The sequence below is a fragment of the Cervus elaphus genome, chromosome 20 (assembly GCF_910594005.1).
Source record: "Cervus elaphus chromosome 20, mCerEla1.1, whole genome shotgun sequence".
Classification (NCBI taxonomy): Eukaryota; Metazoa; Chordata; class Mammalia; order Artiodactyla; family Cervidae; genus Cervus; species Cervus elaphus.
In genome coordinates this window covers 51,682,669-51,701,535 of record NC_057834.1, presented here as the reverse complement: position 1 = coordinate 51,701,535, position 18,867 = coordinate 51,682,669, and the positions used below count along the sequence as shown (strand labels likewise).

General features: G+C 48.2%; 1 protein-coding gene across 3 annotated transcripts in view; it reads left to right on the top strand.

Moving 5' to 3' along the window:
* The window catches only part of VANGL1 (VANGL planar cell polarity protein 1), a 58,586-nt gene that overhangs the window by 22,519 nt on the left and 17,200 nt on the right, over positions 1-18,867 (top strand). For all 3 annotated transcript variants that reach the window (XM_043876186.1, XM_043876189.1, XM_043876188.1), the window contains one exon: positions 1,135-1,742. In XM_043876186.1, coding sequence (XP_043732121.1) covers positions 1,135-1,742 — 608 coding nt within the window. The remainder of the gene's footprint in view (positions 1-1,134; positions 1,743-18,867) is intronic.

Genomic DNA, 18,867 nt, shown 5'->3' with positions numbered 1-18,867 from the left:
CTTTGGAACAGAGTCGTCTTTGCCAGAGAAATAGCAAAGCTGTTTAAAACCCTGACAGCTGGATCATGTTAAGTGAGGAGACAATTGCTCCAAATAATCACAGACTTTAAAAAGCAAGAGAAAGCAAGATAGTAAAAGACACACATTCTAGTAATCTTGGTATTTTGTAAAGTTTATTTTTATTTATTTACTTATTTGGCTGGGTCTTAGTTGCAGCACACGGATCTTCCATCTTTGCCGCGGCCTGCATGATCTTTAGTTGTGGCATGTGGGATCTAGTTTCCTGACCAGGGATCGAACCTGGGCCTCCTGCAATGGGAGCATAGAGTCTTAGCCACTGGACCACCAGGGAAGTCTTAATCTCAGTATTTTTATACCTTTGATGCTCAATTTGTCACAGGAACTCATGTTTAAGAAGGAATTTTTGAGCTGTCTGGGCCATCGATACTTGAATCTGTTTTGCTTATTCAATGAGAAATATCAGAGAGTGCTTGATACTTATTAAATGGGTCTTAAAAACATTATAGAGGTTTAGAAAGATGTGTTTACCAACTACAGGTGGGCTTTGATTTGTACATAACCATGTAAGTTCCCTCCTGTGCAAGATCTTCACTCCTCAGAGCTCCTAGAGGCTAGAGACTACTATTACTCCCCACTTCCGAGAGATGGACTTTGTAAGCCTTTATGGCCCAGTCGTGAATCAAGGAGGAGATGCAGAAGGTTTTCTCCTTGGGCTGTAGGTGAACTTGCACACGATTTTCTAACAGCAGATTGTCTATCACTGAGCCTCTCAGGAATTCCAACACAGTGGATGATAGTCACTGTTGTAGTAATAAATCACCCGCAAACAGGTCAAGTTATGTTTTCTCTGTTGGAAAAGGTAAATATATGGTATAGTTCGCCAAACTTAAAGGAAAATTGTCATAGTTTAAAAATTCCTCTATTTGAAGAGTTAAGCCTTCATTTCCCAGAAAGCCTATGTGTGTATCAGGCTTCATTTCCCAGGAAGCCCACACGTGTGGACTGTGGTTGAAGAAGGCGGGCCCTCCCGTCCCCCGTGCATCTGTGGGCTTTGTGGCTCTAACACACAGCGTGCCGTGTGGCCGTCTGTCCTCACTGTTCTCTCCCGATCAGGATGACAACTGGGGCGAGACCACCACGGCCATCACCGGCACGTCGGAGCATAGCATCTCACAGGAGGACATCGCCCGCATCAGCAAGGACATGGAGGACAGCGTGGGGCTGGACTGCAGGCGCTATCTGGGGCTCACCGTGGCTGCGGTGCTCGGACTCCTGGTCTTCCTCACCCCCATCGCCTTCATCCTGCTGCCCCCCATCTTGTGGCGGGACGAGCTGGAGCCTTGCGGCACCATCTGCGAGGGACTCTTCATCTCCGTGGCGTTCAAGCTCCTCATTCTGCTCATTGGGACCTGGGCGCTGTTTTTCCGCAAGCAGAGAGCTGACATGCCACGGATCTTCGTGTTCCGTGCCCTCCTGTTGGTCCTCATCTTTCTCTTCGTGGTCTCCTATTGGCTTTTTTACGGGGTCCGCATTTTGGACTCGCGGGACCGAAATTACCAGGGCATCGTGCAATATGCTGTCTCTCTCGTGGACGCGCTCCTCTTCATCCACTATCTGGCCGTCGTCCTGCTCGAACTCAGGCAGCTGCAACCCATGTTCACACTGCAGGTGGTCCGCTCGGCCGACGGCGAGTCCCGCTTCTACAGCCTGGGACACCTGAGGTGAGGGGGCTCTTCGGGGGCGGAAAGGACCACTGCTGTTTCGCTAGAAGACAGTTAGGTCTACAACAAGTGGGGGATGTTGCCAGGTGCCAAGAGCAAGACCAGGGTCTGACTCTTTTTTTTTCTTCAGGTTTTGGGAGGAGCTGTGTGTGTATGTGTGTGTGTGGAGGGGGAAATTCATGTACATTGACTTTCCTGAATTCTGGATGGCATGTCACAGGGACTGGCTGTCTTCCAGGTTGGAGTTTTGTTGGGCCTGTTTCCAAAATTGTTCGCAGCTCTTAAGAATGATGGAGAAAGGAAGCTTTAGTGATGGCTGCTGACCCTGCCCCCAAAATCAGCCTGTGAGTGATGGAGTGATCAACAGTTTTGTTCATAATGGTACATCTGGTTTACTGTGTTGTCCCAGTGGAATTATTAATCATTCCTTTCTCCCCTACTCTCAGAGGTTTCCTGATTTGGGCAATAAATTATATGGTCACCGTAGTGACCTTCCAGTAAAGAATCAGGTGTAGATTAGAGACTCTAAACTAGTAAGAGTTGGAAATGTATACATGAGAAGAAACTAGAAATACTTAAAGATGTCATATTTGAAATCTATACATGAAATCTAATTATTTGTTTATTAACTAAAAGAGTAATCATCATTATTTATTGTATTCAGTATTTTGTTCTGCTTTGTTTTTATTTACCTTGAGATAAGCACATCATATAGATTGTCTTCATAGAGCTTGTCTATATTTCAGATGAGGCAACAGGGCTTTAGGGATTTTAAGTAATTTATACAAAAGAACATGGCTAGCTTTGTTTAGAATCTACCAGATCCCATGAAGCCAGGCCTGAGTTAATGTCCTCATTATAGCATTTCTCACTTTGTGTCACTGGCCTATTTTTGTTTTCTTCCACAAACTGTGGGCTCCTGAGGACAGGTGCTGTATTTTATTCTTCTTTGCATCCCCAGTGCCTGACCTAGAGCATGGCACATGGTTGGCACCCAGATGGTTAAAGGTGAGAGAACAATCTGAGATGTCTGACATTGTCTTCTCATAGGGCTCTCCTGCCTCCTCGGGCAATGTATGTCAATGTGTATATCTGCTTGGCATGTGGTATGTGCTTTGTTGATGGTGGCTATCATTGCTGTGATACTGCAGAGCAGCCAAGAAGGCAAGGGCACCTTAGTGGGGATCAGAACAATGGGCTTTGTCATAGTTTTGGCTGGGGCTGGGGGAGGTCGCCTAACTCTGGTTTGGAGTCAGTTATACTGCCAAACCATCTCGGTATTGGCACGGATCTGTCATTCCTCTGGCTCAGCTCATACCAACCAAGGGCTGGGTGGTTTAGCAGTCAAGGACTGTGCCACCTTGACCAATCCTTGGAGGGAATCGGTGTCTGATTCCCATGCTTGGCACTGCAGAGCCAGGTGTATTGAGTCTTTTGTAGGTGCCCGTGGGGCTCTGAAGGCAAGTAAGTCACCGCTGCTTATTCATCTCAAACAGGAATTTTCCCCCGTATTTTACACTGGAGAATGACCAGCAGGCTTGTATTAAATGTCTGCTATGTGCAGAGCTCCAGAGGCACAGGGTCGCAGCCTCAAGCTTTGTCCCAAAACTCCTTGGAGACAGACCAGTGGACAGTTGCTGACACAGGCCTTGGAATGGGTGGGAACCCAAGAGGATGAGGGCCCTTCAGACAGTCACAGCAATAAAGCCCAACCCCACATCTGTCTCAGGAATGGACAGGTTTGGCCCAAATCAGGAGGGTGGAGAGAAATCCAGCTCTGGTTGCAAAGAGATAAGTGACATCTGGAACTCTGTAAATGTCAGTAGCTAGGACACTGGCCCGTAGCGAGCCTGCCACAGTTTTGAGTTTTGGCTCGGCCGTAGCTGTGTGAATCCCACCTGCAGAGGTGGAAAAGGGAAGGGCGACTTCTCACTTTAAGTCGTCCATGCAGTGGAACTGACTCCCTCCAGGGGCTTCCATGCTTCAACACTGCTTGCTCTGCATGCTGGGCCAGGAGCGGGGAGGGGACACAAAACGGCCCCAGGATGCGTGCCGTGGTATGTTCAGACAGTTGTGGGTGATGCTGGTTCCTTACCATGTGGGTCACCGGCCAGAGGTGACCTGCACCCGGGAGGCAGGGCTGGGTGTTCTGTGTGGCCAAGGGCTTATCATAGACGCCTCAGGGTTGTCCTCACCATGACTGGCAGCTGCTTGGTCCATACTGGCTAATCTTGAAGCCTCTTTCCCCAGCTCCCCCGGGGACAGAAGGTGGCCTGGGACTGGCCCCGTATCTTCCTTCTGACTCCTTCTCAGGACCATTGGTTTTCCTCCTCCCCTGCTTTCATAAGGAGCCCCTTGTCCCTTGTGTGGAGACCCTGGTTGTGGGGCAGAAAGATGGCCAAGGAAGGAGAGGCGTCTTCACTCACAGAGCCCTCAGGTGGGCTCATGAGACAGTCAGGCTGTGAGATCTGGGACAGATTTGGCGTCCATCTCTCCCTGCTGGCCTGAGTGGGCCTGTCACCTGCCGAGCCTTGGGCTAAATCTGGTTCACACCCAGCAGTGGCTGGAAGAGTCACTGGGCCAGAAATAGAACTTCTGAGCTCTTTCGAAGTGTAGAAAAAGACAGGAGGGAAAGGGGAATTGGCATAGACAAAGAGCAGGTCCCGGGGAGCAGAATAGGAGCAGAATAGCAGGTCATCAAAATCAGGAATCAGGATGGTCCACCTTCTGTTATGTAAGTTCCTCCCCCAGTTCCGCCTGTTGGGCTGAGGTGCAGTGATGGCAAATTCTTTTGTTGCTTTCTTTTCAGGCGATTTTGTAGAGTCAGCTGAGGTATTTTTGAAAACAGTCAGAATACCTCCTCTTTAGTGTCTTAAAGAAAATCTGTGTCTCCTTCGCTGTCATAAAAGTTGCTTTTAGGAGCCTTGCTTGTTGGCTGGAATGGCTTTTGGGGGCTTATTTGAAAACTTTCAGAAACGGAAAAGGTTCCTGTTGTGCAAAGTGAAATACTAAAGTAGATTAAGATACTTTAACCTTTGCTCAGTGCTGCAGGGGTTAACAGGGCTTTTCAGATGTCTCCCTTTCCCCTCCTTGCTGCCATTGGGATGGGGGCAGGTGCTGTGGGGGTGTCACCCTTTTATAGTTGAGGGCCCCAAGCCCTAGGTTAGGGCCATACTTGAGGCTCAAGGAACCAGCATCTTCCTGTGCATCACACCCCATCCCCGTGTTCTCCACAGCATCCTGGGGTTTCAGCACGTTGTAATTCTACACACATGCTTCACATGTTTTCCTGGCCACATTCTCACAGTGAGTTGCTAACTTTTCCAGGATTTCACCAAACACTATTTTTTTTTTTTTAAGAATTTGTAAAATATTTATTTGACTGTGCCAGGTCTTAACTGTGGCACGAGGAATCTTTGATCTTCATTGTGGCATGCAGGATCCTTAGTTGTGGCGGGCAGAATTTTTCTTAGTCATGGCATTCGAACTCTTAGTTTTGGCATGTGGGATCTGGTTCTCTGACCAGGGGTAGAAGCTGGGCCCCCTGTATTGGGAGCATGAAGTCTTAGCCACTGGACCACCAGGGAAGTCCCCAGTTACGAGATTTTGATCTGACTATATATGGGGAGAAACCCAGGAGAAAAGAGACTTGAAATGACGTTTAATGATTTCTCAGTTTTGAAATCTTTAAAGGTAAATACTGTGACTATTAGAGCATAGCCGCTAGTAGAATTGACTGACTGAATCCAAGTGGCAGAACAAAGCAACAGCAATGGAAACCTTACCAGTTAGCAGTGACATAGTCCTTGCCATGTGCTAGGCACCTTCTAAACCCTGAACATGTAAATCATTTAATCGTCACAGCAGTCCTGCAAGGCAGGCATGTCTTCCTCATTTTCAGATGAGGAAACTGAGGCTTGGAGGGGTTACATAGGTGGTCTATGGCCATACAGTTTGTAATTGTGGGAGGTAGGGTTTGAGGCCAGGCTGGTTCCAGGATGATCTTAACCATTTCACCATGGTGCCCAGGAGCGTATGTGTTCATGTTCGCTGCTTTAAGAATGCATGAGTGAAATTTTTAAACATTTTTTGAGTGCTTACTGTGAGCCAAGCTGAGTGCTAGCTATTTTTATACACATTATTCTATCTCATTTAAATCATAGCTTCCGGGCTGGACAGGAGGGGATGAAGAGCACTGTCAGAGATGGCTGGCTCCCACTCTGCAGTCGTTCCTTAGCCCTATGGGTTCTTTCTTTCAAGCAGTCAGCAAACAAACCTCTGTCTTATTACCACAGTAGTAAGTAGGTATGAGCCTTTGTCTGGTCAAACCTTTTTAACTTTCTGTTTGCCACATGTCCCAAAGAACACCTCTTTTATCTGTTGCTGTTAAAACTACCCCAAAACTTACTAGTTTAGGCAACATTACTTTTTATTTCTCATAGTTCTGTGGGCAGGGCTCAGCTGGGCAGTTCTTTGGCTGGTCTGGCTGATGGTCCCTGTGTGATTGCAGTAATGTGGTGAGTCAACTGGGATCGGGCTGCTCTCTTGTCCAGGTTATTCTGTGGTTCTCTTCTTCCCCCTCTGGGGGGTAGATTCTTCATTAGTGTACTACAGCGTCTCACGGCTCCTAAGCAGAAGTTCTCAGGCCTGTGAAGGCTTAGCCTGCAACTCAACCAGTACCTTGCGTTGCATTCGCTTCTTAGAGCAAGTCAAAGCCCAGCCCAGATTTCAGAAGCCAGGACTGCACAAGTTAGGGACTTTTGGAAGGGTTGGTTCATTAGGGTCCATGGTGTGGCAGGCTCCCAAGACAACCTCAGGCTCTCATTTTCAGAGCCTGCATATACTTATAGTTCTAAAAAAATTTAATTATTGACTTCAATTCCTCCCAGAGTCCAGAAGTAACATATTTTATGTCAGAGAAAGAGCTGCTATACCGTCATCATGTGAACATCAGTGGAGGGTGATAGCTGATAGTCATAAGCAAGGAGAAAGACACAGAAGCCACAAAAGCAGAGTTAACTCTCATCTTGGTCTTCTGGGAAGCTTGTCTGTTCACAGTGACCCGTTGTGTGAGATATTCAGATTGCTGAAGCGCCATTGTACCTAATCCAGCCAGCCGGTTTTTTTTTTTAACTCAATGTCATTGAGACTAAGAGTACCTTATAAATTGGCATTGACCGTGGACCTTTTAATCAAAGGTCTGGTTACTGCTCACAGAACTACTCATGCATGAGAAGAAATGATTCTTGGATTGATTTTCAAACAGTGGATATTTATGATTGTGCATGGTGTTAGAACTATTATAGAATGAATATGTTCCCTCCAAAATTCATAGCTATAAATGAGAAAACAAGGAACATTGTATTTGAACAATGAAGAAAAGGTGATCTCTGTAGTAAAATGGCAAAGAACGTTGTGGGATTATGTTTCTGTTCTAGTGTTTTGTGGAAGGTAGAACTTGCAAGCAATGAAATTGGAGTTTTTAGCCGAAGAGATTTCTAAGCAAACTATGGAAGGTACAGCTTGAGTCCTCCTTATTCTTTATTTTAAAATGAAGAAAAGAGAGGAATTGAAGAAGGAATTGTTAAGCAAAAGGAAACCAGAACTTGAAGATTTGAAAAATTCTCAGCTTATCCATATTGCAAAAAAATGAGGAAGCATGTACTAAAGAGAACACCAACAGGTGACTGACAGCTGTTTGATAAGGAGATTAGCATAGGTGTGAACCAGGGATGGAATTGGTCCTCTCATCAGAAGCCAGGAATAAAGATGGGATTACACCAGTAGAAACACTGTCAACTGAGACTAAAGGAAACAGAGAAAGTGTTGTAAAATGAGGGAATGCTGTGAACATGCATTATCCTTCAGGAAAAGAGAAGAATGATTCCAAAGGTGATTCAGGATCATCACTCCTGCCACAGGCTCAGGGGCAAGGCTGCTTCCTCACTGGGTTCAGAGGATGGTCCCCTGCCTTGGTTTCAGTGGGCCTGGTTCCATTGGCAGGGCCAGGCCGCAGAGCCTTAGGAGGGTGATGGGCCACCCCAGTGGGCCCCAGGGACAAAATATTAAGCTAAAGAGGATCATTCTCAAGTGTTAAGATCTGATGGAATTTACCTTGCTAGGTTTTGGACTTGCTTAGGACCTTTCACCCCTTCCTTCTTTCCAGTTTCGTCTTTTTGGAATGGGAATGTCTCTCGTGCCTGATTCACCGTGAAATTTTGGAAACGCGTAACTTGTGTGGTTTCACAGTTCACAGCTGGGGAGGAATTTTGCCTCAAGTCCCATCCATATCTGATTAGATGAGATTTTGGGCTTTACACTTAGAGTTGATGCTGGAATAATATAAGAGTTTGGGAATTGTGGGGATGGAATGCATGTGCTTATGTGCTTTGCATGCAAGAAGGACATGAATTTGGAGGAACCAGAGATGGAATGTTATAGGCTGAATTGTGTACCCCCAAACCCATAGGTTGAGGGACTTTCTTGATGGCTCAGTGGTAAAGAATCCGCCTGCAATGCAGGAGATGCGGGTTCGATCCCTAGGTGGGGAAGATTCCCTGGAGGAGGAAATGGCAACCCACTCTAGTTTTCGTGCCTGAAAAATCACCTGGGCAGAGGAGCCTGGCAGGCTACAGTCCCAAGGGTCTTAAAGAGTTGGACAGAACTGAGTAGCTGAACACACATACAAATCCATAGGTTGAAGCTCTAAACCCCAGTTTGGCTGTATTTGGAGTTAGGACCTCTAAAGAAGTAACTAAGATTAAGGGAGGTCATCGGTCTTGTAAATTAGTGTCCTTATAAGAAGCACCAGAGATCTTATGTGTGTGCTTTCTCTCCTGGTGCATGCGAACTGGGGAAAGACCATATGAGAGCATAGTGAGAAGGCAGCTGTCTGCAAGCCAGGGAGAGTCTTCAGCAGAAACTGAATGGGCTAGACCTTGAACTTGACTTTGAGGCTCCAGATCTGTAGGAAAAGTAGTTTCTGTTGTTTAAGCCACCCAATCTGTGGTGGTTGAGCTAAGGACGGAAACATTCCCCATACTGCTGACCTTTGATCCCAAAGCCCCAGGAGACCACAGATCAGTGAGCATAGCTTGACCCCGTGAAACAAAGCTCCTGTTGTCCTCCAGCTCATGCCTGCTTCCTCTCAGCTTGAGTAGGGGGCCTTGTTTCTCTCCATGGCACTTTGGCTTTCCAGTTAGAGGTGAGAAAGGGAGAGTCTCCTGGGGAGGTTAAGGTTATTTCAGGGTATATCTGTCTCCACTGGAAATCTTACGTCTGTGATTCTGGGTCAAATAATATCAAAACCAGTGATTACAGTGCCGATGAGGCTTGGTTGTTGTGCTGGGCTGTGGACCCCTCCCTTCCATGTCTAAGACCAGCACCAGCTGTCTCGAGAGCCTGGCTCCATCACCTTTCAAGTTGGAAATGTTTTTAAATGACCACCAGAGGTCTTGGTTCATGTTTTTTATGATCATGGCTTCGCACGCAGTCTCATTTTTAGAAATATACCTTCTTGTGTAACTGCTCTTCAGGAAAGATAGTTGTAGTCCCCATCCCCACTCCCTAAGGAAACAAAGGATAAGAATGAGTAAGAGCTGAAGAGCAGAATGTCAGGTTTTACTCAGTCTCTGCTCTGCTGTGGGAGGATTTGGAAGGTGGGCTCAGAGCTGCCGTTTGTGGTTTGGCCCCATGGTGCCTGTTAAAAGTGGCTTTAATGAGAGTGTAAGGTGCTGGATACTGTGGGCCTGTGTTTGCTCAGCTGCCTGCTGGCAGCAGCCACAGCTGGGAAGGCTGCCCTCGCACGGCATCTGCCCACAGGCCCTGCTCCGAGGCAGAGCGGACAGATCGGAGCTCGGGACGTGACCCTGGTTTCCACCGTCTCCCCAAGGGCCCTGGGCGGCTGGTGGTGGGTCCACACTGGAATGGTGTGTGGTCTGTTTTCCAGGGACTCGCCCCGCGGCCAGCCCAGCATTTTGCACGTCCCATCCACAGACCAATGGGTGTGATTTAGTGCAGTATGTGTGCTCTGCTAACCCTCGAGGGCAAGTGGACAGGACTCTCTTTCCCTGTCCTGCTCTGTATTGACCTCGATTAATCTCTGTAAGTAGAGATCCAAAGGCTAGGCCTGTTGCCCTTGGCCTCCAGATCTTTCCATGTGGGCACCTGCGCTTCTTCTTAGGGCCAGAGGTACCCGAGTCAAGGGATGTGAGGCTGGATAAGAGTAGGCCAGCTGAGCATGCTGGGTGGGTCTGGAGCTGCTCTCAGTCCTGATCTAAATCTGCTTTTCAAGGCACCCAGAACAGGTGGCTGTCTTTGATGTTTATCTGGTGTGATTCAGCTCAGTGGTTTAAAGCTTGGAAGGCAGAATTCCCATCGCAGGCATGGCAGGTGCAGCCCAGGTTGGACCTTGTGAGAGGTGACAATGCGCTGGGGCTTGTGCCCTGGCCTGGAAGTGGGCTGCAGGCTCTCTGGGCAGATGTGGCCATAGCCAAGCCTGTCACTTGAGGGGAAGCACAGCTCGTGGGTCCCCCAGGTGCGGGGGTCTGCCAGCATCTTTCTGTTTGGGGACAGTCAGCCGTGACTGGGTCATCCCCTAGGTGGGGACTCGCTCATCAGCGGTGTCAGCTAGCTCCGAACCTCCCGGTGATTGCTGTGTTCCAGCTTAGAGGCATGCCATGCATCTGGTTGTTTAGTTCCTGTGACTAGGAGGACCGGGGTGTTGTATGAAGCTCTCAGCCACTTCTGTGCTCATGGCTCCTCCCAGTGCTGACAGTGTGATCTCTGAGCTGGCTGTCTGTGGCTTTGCTTGTTTTATTAGAGAGGATATTTCCCAGATTACACTTTCTTAGCAGAAACTAAAAAGAGGATGTTACAGGAAGGGGTGACCCCTTCTAGGGCCCAAGAATGGACTCTTGTCTAACACTCAGAAATGAATTGTCCACGGAGACACAAGCTGACAAAGCAAGAGGCTTTATTGGGGATGGGCACCCGAGTGGAGAGCAGTAGGGTGGGGGAGACCAGAACTGCTCTGCCACGTGGCTCGCGGTCTCGGTTTTATGGTGATGGGATTAGTTTTCGGGTTTTCTTTGGCCAGTCATCCTGACTGAGGGTCCTTCCTGGTGGCTTATCCATTGCTCAGCCAAGGTGGAGTCCAGTGAGAAGGATTCTGGGAGGTGGTTGACACGTGGTATCTCCTTTTGACCTTTCCTGAACTCTTCCGGTTGGTGGTGGCTTATTAGTTCTGTGTTCCTTACCACGATCTCCTGTTGTACAATAACTCACACACATGGTTACTGAGGTCCTTGGCCAGGGTGGGCAGTTTCAGTTAGTGTGCTTCCCTTAACAGGGACAGGAAAGGGCCCGCAGTGCCCTGAGTGCCCTCCAGATTGCATGTTCATTTCACCTTCTTCCTCCCAGAAATAGCTATCCTGGCTTCTGCTTGCAGTTTGCTGTCTTTCAGCGGGATCCCCTGCAGGGCTTGTCTGCAGCTGGTGCTCAAAGCCTCATCCAGGGACACCTGCCAGTTTGCGGATCTCGATTCAGAGAACGTGGTCACTGAAGCTGAGCTTCTAGCAGGCCTGGGTCACCGGAGAATCCATGTGGCCTAGGGAAGGGCCTCCTTGGACCTCACCAGCAGGACAGGGATGCTGACCACTGTCCCGTCTCATGATGGGCCTCACTTCGAGATCTCAAGCAGCCATGTGTGTCCCCCCTGCTCTGTCATGACAAGGTCCCAGAAAATCCTGCCTTTCTCCCACATCTTCCTGCATCCTAACCCAGACCTGTCTGTGAGCACAAGCAGATTCCAGTTTTTGCTGCTCCCTCTTCTCAGGTTCCAAGGTGGTCATTGCCTGTTATCTACGTGGGACTTGTGTAGGCTACCGGCCCCAGTGCCACTGTAGGACAAGCCTTCTAATTAAAGGGCAGGAGGGCCAGGAGGTATAAACACTTGTGTGTCCAGTTCTCAGCAGAGGAGGTGGCAGCAGCGTTCAGGGGTAATTATATTTGCATCTCTGGGACTCACATAAATGAGTCCCAGCATTACTGCAAACACTCCTGACCGTCGGTCACATGGAAGTCAGTTTACCTCCCAAGTCCAGTGACACCCACATATCCAGGAAGCTGTCGCCTTGTTCACTGTCCTGGGAAGAAGTAGCAATCAGGTCAAATCAAGGTCATCCGTTTCTCTCCCAGGGTGGGATTTTCCCAAAGAACTGAATCAATTTTCATTGTGGATCCTTCATTTTAGAGTTTGCTCAAAGACCTGATTCCAACCTAAAATGCATCTACTGGGTAAGGAGCAGGAGCTGGGGTGGCTGTGGTACCCAGGCCCCTTTTACTGGCTGCATCCTCTGGGTCTTCACTGCGGCTCACCCTCGCTACTACCCGTGTCCCTACTGACCTCTCTGCTCACCCTCTCTCCTTTGCCATTCGTCCAGAGCTTCAGCCACCGTTAACCTTAGCCCAGCCTTGCCCTCTACCTGCCTCCCTCCTTCTGTACTACACAGAAGTGTATTCACTTGCATGGTGGCTGGCGTGCATGTGTGCTAAGTCATTTCAGTCATATCCAACTCTTTGTGACCCTATGGACTGTAGCCCACCAGGCTTCTGTGTCCATGGGATTCTCCAGGCAAGAACACTGGAGTGGGTTGCCTTGCCTTCCTCCAGGGGCTCTTCCCCACCCAGGGATCGAACCTGCATCTCCTACAGCTTCTGCATTGCCGGTTGATTCTTTTATCATTGAGCCACCGAGGACCACAAACTGAGTGGCTTGAAACAATTTCCTCTGAGTTCTGGAGATTAGAAATCCAAAATCGAGGTGTTGGCAGGGCCATGTTTTCTCTGCACCCAAAAAGAGGCCTCCCTTGCTCCTCCTGGCTTCGGCAGCTGCCTGCAGTCCTTGGTGCTCTTCCCCTGCAACCCCATTGCTCTTGTCATAGCCACTTAGGAGGATTGTTGAACACCAGTCTGTTTCTGCCTGTGCTGCTTTCTCCACCTGGAATTGACTTAACAGCCTGTTATCCACAAGGTTTGACCATCATTCATCTTTTAAGACTCAGCTCAAAGACTCGGCTCTGCCTTCTCTGTGGATCTTCACCTCCACTCCAACGCTGTGTCTCAGCCCCGGGTCACTCCGTGTACTTACCTGTTCAGGTGGTTGTCATCATTGATGGGATTGTGAGCCCCATGCGGGGTCATTCACATCCATCCCAGAAGCTGGGACTTAGTGGGTGTTCGTAATTTCTATTAATACTTGCCTGTGGAGGGAGTTGTGAAGGCTGGTCATTAAGATCTTTCTGAATGTCAGTGTTTATAGTTGGCTGGCAGGATAATGAAAATTGACCCTGAAAGGGGGCTTTGGGGATTTCACTCTGTGGTCAGAACACTCTCTCTCCAATGCCTTCCTGTTAGTGGGGTTTTTCTGTTGTTGCTGTTCAGTCGCTAAGTTGTGTCCGACTCTTTGTGACCCCATGGACTGCAGCACATCAAGCTCCCCTGTCCTTCACTATCTCCTGGAGTTTGCTCAAATTCACATCCATTGAGTCATTGACTGGTTTGATCTCCTTGCTGTCCAAGGGACTCTCAAGAGTCTTCTCCAGCACCACATTATCAACAACGAAGCTAGCGTTTGTGGGGGGCAATAGCATGTAAGAAATGCTTTCTTGTTTTTCACACATTGGGAAAGCTGTTTTTGTTGACAAGCTAAAGGAAGCAATTAACATTTGAAAAGAGGTGGCTAAAACCAGAGCAAGGCTTCCCCACCTGACCCTTTCTCTTTGCTCTGGGAGAAGATAAAGCTGCAAAGTGTGCCTCTGATGAGTGAGCTCTAAAGCCTTTATGTTTCTGATTTTAATAGCATAAGCTAGATTAAGGAGATCAAACGAGTCCATCCTAAAGGAAATCGACCCTGAATATTCATTGGAAGGACTGATGCTGAAGCTGAAGCTGCAGTACTTTGGCCAGCCGATGCCAAGAACCAACTTATCGGAAAAGACCCTGATGATGGGAAAGATTGAAGGCAGGAGGAAAAGGGGACTACAGAGGATGAGATGGTTGGATGGCATCATTGACTCAATGGACGTCAGTTTGAAAAACTCCAGGAGATGGTGAAGGACAGGGAAGCCTGGCATGCTGCAGTCCATGGGGTCACAAAGAATTAGGCACAACGGAGCGACTGAACAAAAACAAGATTAATTGCGGAAGTCCCGGTCAAATCCAAGGAAAAGTGAATGAACAGGAAATAGACAGTTCTGTACTGGGTGTGGGGGGGTGCGGGGGGCAATGCTTTTTTTATGTCTCAGAGCCCTTATCTGCAAAATAGGAAGGTTAAAAGGGAGGAGATTTATGTCCACAATTGTTTTCTTCTAGTATTTGTTGGACATTTACAAGAAAGAGGGCCTTGGGTGTGGAAGGAAGTCGTGGGTGGGGGTGGACCAGTGGGTAGAACTTAAAATAAGGTCATTTTAGTACAGAGTGAGAATACATTTTCTTATCAAGCATAGGCTGAATGATTTCTGGGGTGTTTTAAAGAGCTTATGCTTGAATTGGAAGTTGGGACAAGATGGACTCTGATTTCTTCTATTCTTGAGTCTATGATTGGGTGGGTGAACACTAAAACTCTCTTCATTTCTAAAATGTTGTGATTTGATGTAAGTAGAGATTGAGTCATGCTTTTTATGTCCGGGAATGGGGTGAATATTTTAGCCAACAACCAACCCTATCCCTTGTTACAAGATACTCATATTCCTTAGTAATATGATAATGCTTTATGTTCATATAATCCTTTATAGTTTGTAGATGCTTTCACTGGCAGTTTTTCATTTGCTCTTCTCAATAACCAAGTGCAGTAGTTGGTATTCTTTCTCCATCATCAGCCAGTAAACAGGCCAAAAAAGGAAAAATGACTTACACAGTTTACGGAGCAACAGGATCAGAGCTGGATTCCGGGCCCTCTGACTCCAAGGCAGTGCGTGGTCTACGTTGTATACCAGGATGCCTCCCTGAAGCTATAGTTTTGATTTTTCAGAAAGCAGAGATTTGGCAGCAAATACTGCATAAAAACAGAGAATAGCCTGACTTTATATATAGTGAGTCCCTAAGGAAAACAGTACAGAGGGGACCGGTCCTCATGGTACCCACCTGTTGGCCCTTGATGGGAAGGGTCATACTGGTGCACACAGGGGACAGATTGGCCCCCACAATAAACATGGACAATGCTACCGTTAATAAGCCATTTGCTTTGGGTCAGGACCTTAAAGTTTATTATCTCATTTAATCTTTAAAACAAACCTAAACCAGGCAGGCAACTTCTTCTTGGGAAATAGGAAAGTGGAGGGCAGACTCTGAGTCTCCAACATTTTTCCTGACCTTAGTGCCAACTGTTGAAGTCTTAGGAAGTCATTAACTTTGGAATTGTCCCCATTGACATTTATGCTTATGAGACAATTTACCATGGGTGACTCCAGTCCCAGCTCAGACCTGTATGTTTGGACCTCACAATCTGTCACTAGAATTTATGATCAGCTGCCTGCACTGGGCTTGCACACATCACTTCATTAACGTTTTAGTCATACATTTTATACAATTGAGCATGTTATAGAGGCTTCCCAGGTGGCACCAGTGGTAAAGAACCGGCCTGCCAGTTCAGGAGACGTAAGAGATGTGGGTTTGACCCCAGTGTTGGGAAGATCCCCTGGAGGAGGGCATGGCAACCCACTCCAGCATTCTTGCCTGGAGGATCCCATGGACAGAGGAGCCTGAAGGGCTGCTGTCCATAGGGTCTCAAAGAGTCAGACACAACTGAGCAACTTAGCACACACGCATACCATGTTATAGCAAGATTGTCTTGTGGTGTTATAGTCTCAGCTTACAGATGAAGAATCTGGGGTGTGGAGAAATGAGTTAATTTGTTCAAGGCCAGAGAATTAATGGAAGAGTCAAGGGTCATGCTATCTGGGTCCCAAGCCCACACCATTTGCAGTGTGCATTCTTCTCCCCCTATCAGAGAGCATGTGGAGGCTGCAGAGCTATAGATAGGACATGGATTTGTTTTTGTTTTTCAGAATTTATTCTTTGAAGGCATGTCTTTCAGGGTTTTATGAACTAAAATTTGAACTGTATTCAGAGGTGCTTCTGTTGGTATTTTAGAAATGTAGCACGTAGGTGGAGCTCTCTTCTCCATTGCCATGGCACTTGTATGATGGTTATTACTGACACTGGAAGATGTTTTATGGCTGATTAGATGCAGCATTTCACATTCCAAGTTCTCTGTCCTGAAAAGAAAATAGGCCAGTAAGGCAGGGGTGAGTTGCAGATTCCACTGTGGATGCTGAATTCCCTCAGACGTCTGTGCTGACCCATCGCTGCCCTGTCTTGTCCACGAGCTCAAGTTTGGACCAAGTAGTGTTGGGGGGTTACTTTCCCATTGGGAACGATATCAGCTATTTCTGGTCCTGATCATGGGTGTTCCATCGTCTATGTTGTCCTTTCCTAGGCCCATTTGGGATTCCTGTACTTGCTTTCTTCTTTTTAAATTATTTATTTAATTTGTGGCTGGTTCTTCGTTGCTGCACGGGCTTTTCTCTAATTGCGGCGTGCAGGCTTCTCATTGCAGTGGCTTCTCGTGTTGCAGAGCACAGGCTCTGGGGAGCAAGACTTTAGTAGTTGTGGCATGTGACTCAGTAGTTGTGGCTCCTGGGCTCTATAGTTGTGCTGTGAGATCTTCCTGAACCAGGGATCAAAACCCTGTCTTCTGCATTGGCAGGCGGAATCTTTACCCCTGAGCCACGAAGCCCTCTACTGTGTCTTTATGTGCAGGTCGCCAGTGAATTTCTGTATGAGCTATGTGTATCTATGGGCTATTTTCCCCACATATTTGCAGTCTGTAAAGACAGGTATTTCCCTGGGTAGTGACTTGGGAGGGTGTATTAAAATGCAGTAATTATTGAGCTCAGAGCTCTATGTCTTGGGAAAGTGCTCCTTGCCATGAGGTTTTGGTGGGGCCCTGTGCACAATCAGTCTGGAATCAGGCTCCACCTGCCTGTATTACAGGGTTTCTGCATGAGGATTTTTCAGCCGGGTTACTGCCTCTTGTCTCTGACTGTGATGGTGATAAGAGAGGCGGCACATTTCTCACCAACTTGGTTTTTCTTGCCTCCCTCCTTCCCTTGAGATGATCTGGTCTGGAGACTGGGACTAGTTGAAGGGCTTACTTTTGTTCATCTCTGAGCCCCCTTTGCTTCTGAAACTCCATGGTTTTGTGAAATACACGCTCAGAACTGATCCTGTACCTCTGGCAGTTTGAGGGTTTTCTCAATGAGCAGGCTGGGCCAATGAGTACCGTGCACTGTGGGGGAGCCACAAATAGTGTCTCCCTGTGTGGGGGGATGGGGGGAGACTTTGACAGGCTTGCTGGAGAACCACCCTAGCACTTGAGACTCTGCTGAGAGATTAGTGGGGACCAGCGGGTTGGAAAGGTTTCCTGAAAGAAGTCAGTTCTCCTTTGGCCCTGCGAGATGCTATATTTGAAAGATGCTAAGGATGGCGCTAGTGGTAAAGAACCTGACTGCCAGTGCAGGAGATATAAGAGATTCAAGTTTGATCCCTGGGTCAGGGAGATCCCCCTGGAGGATGGCATGACCACCCACACCAGTATTCTTGCCTGGAGAATCCCATGAACAGAGGAGTCTGGCTGTCTACCATTCATAGGCTTGCACAGAGTCATACACAACTAAAGTGATTTAGCACGCACACAAGGGGCAGAGGCAGTTCAGAGCCTTCTGAACCCCCACACTGGCTGAGGACAGGGGGTGCTCCTGCATCCTAGCCTTGTGGGGCCATGACCTAGACCAATGCCAGGGTACCCTGCAGGGTGTCCCCTCAGGAGGTGCCAAAAGATACGTTAGTCATGGGTTTCTTTTATCCTGGTTATTGAACAAACTCAACCAATTCAGAGCATGAATCTGGGAGCCAGAATAGAAACAAAAAAGACCTTAGATTTGGGGTTGAAATTGACATCAGACTTTGTACTGGAGCAAGAGTCACTTAGTCTGAGCAGAGCTCCTCACTCAGGTGCCTCAAAGCTCATTTTCTCTGTTCACACTAACGTTGAAGTTGTACAGGGACAGAGGGTGATGGCCCGAGGCAGCGAGGTTAACAGCAACTAGGAATGACTCTGATAGCCAGTTGTGAGGGAGAGCATGGGAGAAGAACGTGGCGTGGGCGTGGGCACAGAGCTCCGCCTCCCAACGGGGTCTGACCCCTCTGCTCTGGTAAGTAGGCGGCACAGCCCAGCGCTTAATGCAGGGGATGATCATGCCGACCCGTCAGCAAGACTCCGGTCATATATCACATAGTTGACTGTCTTCAAAAAGATGAGGAAAGACAGACTGGATTTTAATCCAAATCTCAGCTTTGTGTGTGTGTTTTTTTTCCTTTTTTAGCTCCCACTTTAGCTGTCACCTTGGGGGCAGGGGGTTGGGGTGGGGATGGAGAGCAGGTCCACCATTGCTTCTGGGGCTTTCTGGAGCCTCTGTTGAGACGGGGCTGGAGGAAGAGAATGCCACCTATCCCATGTTACCTGTCTGGTCCCTGAGCCCTCCCTAGGCCTCCCAGGGCTCTGGCGTGATGCAGGCTGTGGATTTGCCCAGCCCTTCCATAGCTGGGCATGGGCAGACACCCTTTCTCTGGGTGACATGGTGGTTTGGGGGGCAGAGAGGTTGGAAAATATGGCCACCAGGCTCCAGTCCAGCCGTTCCCTCTCCGCCTCCCAGGCCCCAGCTGAGTTAGTGTGACAGTCTGGGCCTCTCCTTGCGGGCTGGCTGAACAAAAAAGCCAAACCCCACAACCACAGAGGGTTTGCTTTGAAGACGGGCCTGAGAATAAGCAAGTTTTAAATCTTGATCAGGGGAATACTTCTGTGCTGGATTCCAGACCTCTTGAGATGTGTCTGTGTCAGCACAGGAGTGTGGGGTGAAGTGGTCTGCAGGCTGAGAATCTGTGTGCGTGAGACCTGTGTCTGTGTGGAGGGGCTCCGCATCTCCAAGAAGCCCAGAGACTTTGGAAAAGCAGTACCTGGGCAGGGGGATGAGGTACACAGGAGCTCCGGAGCGTTTGTCTGTGA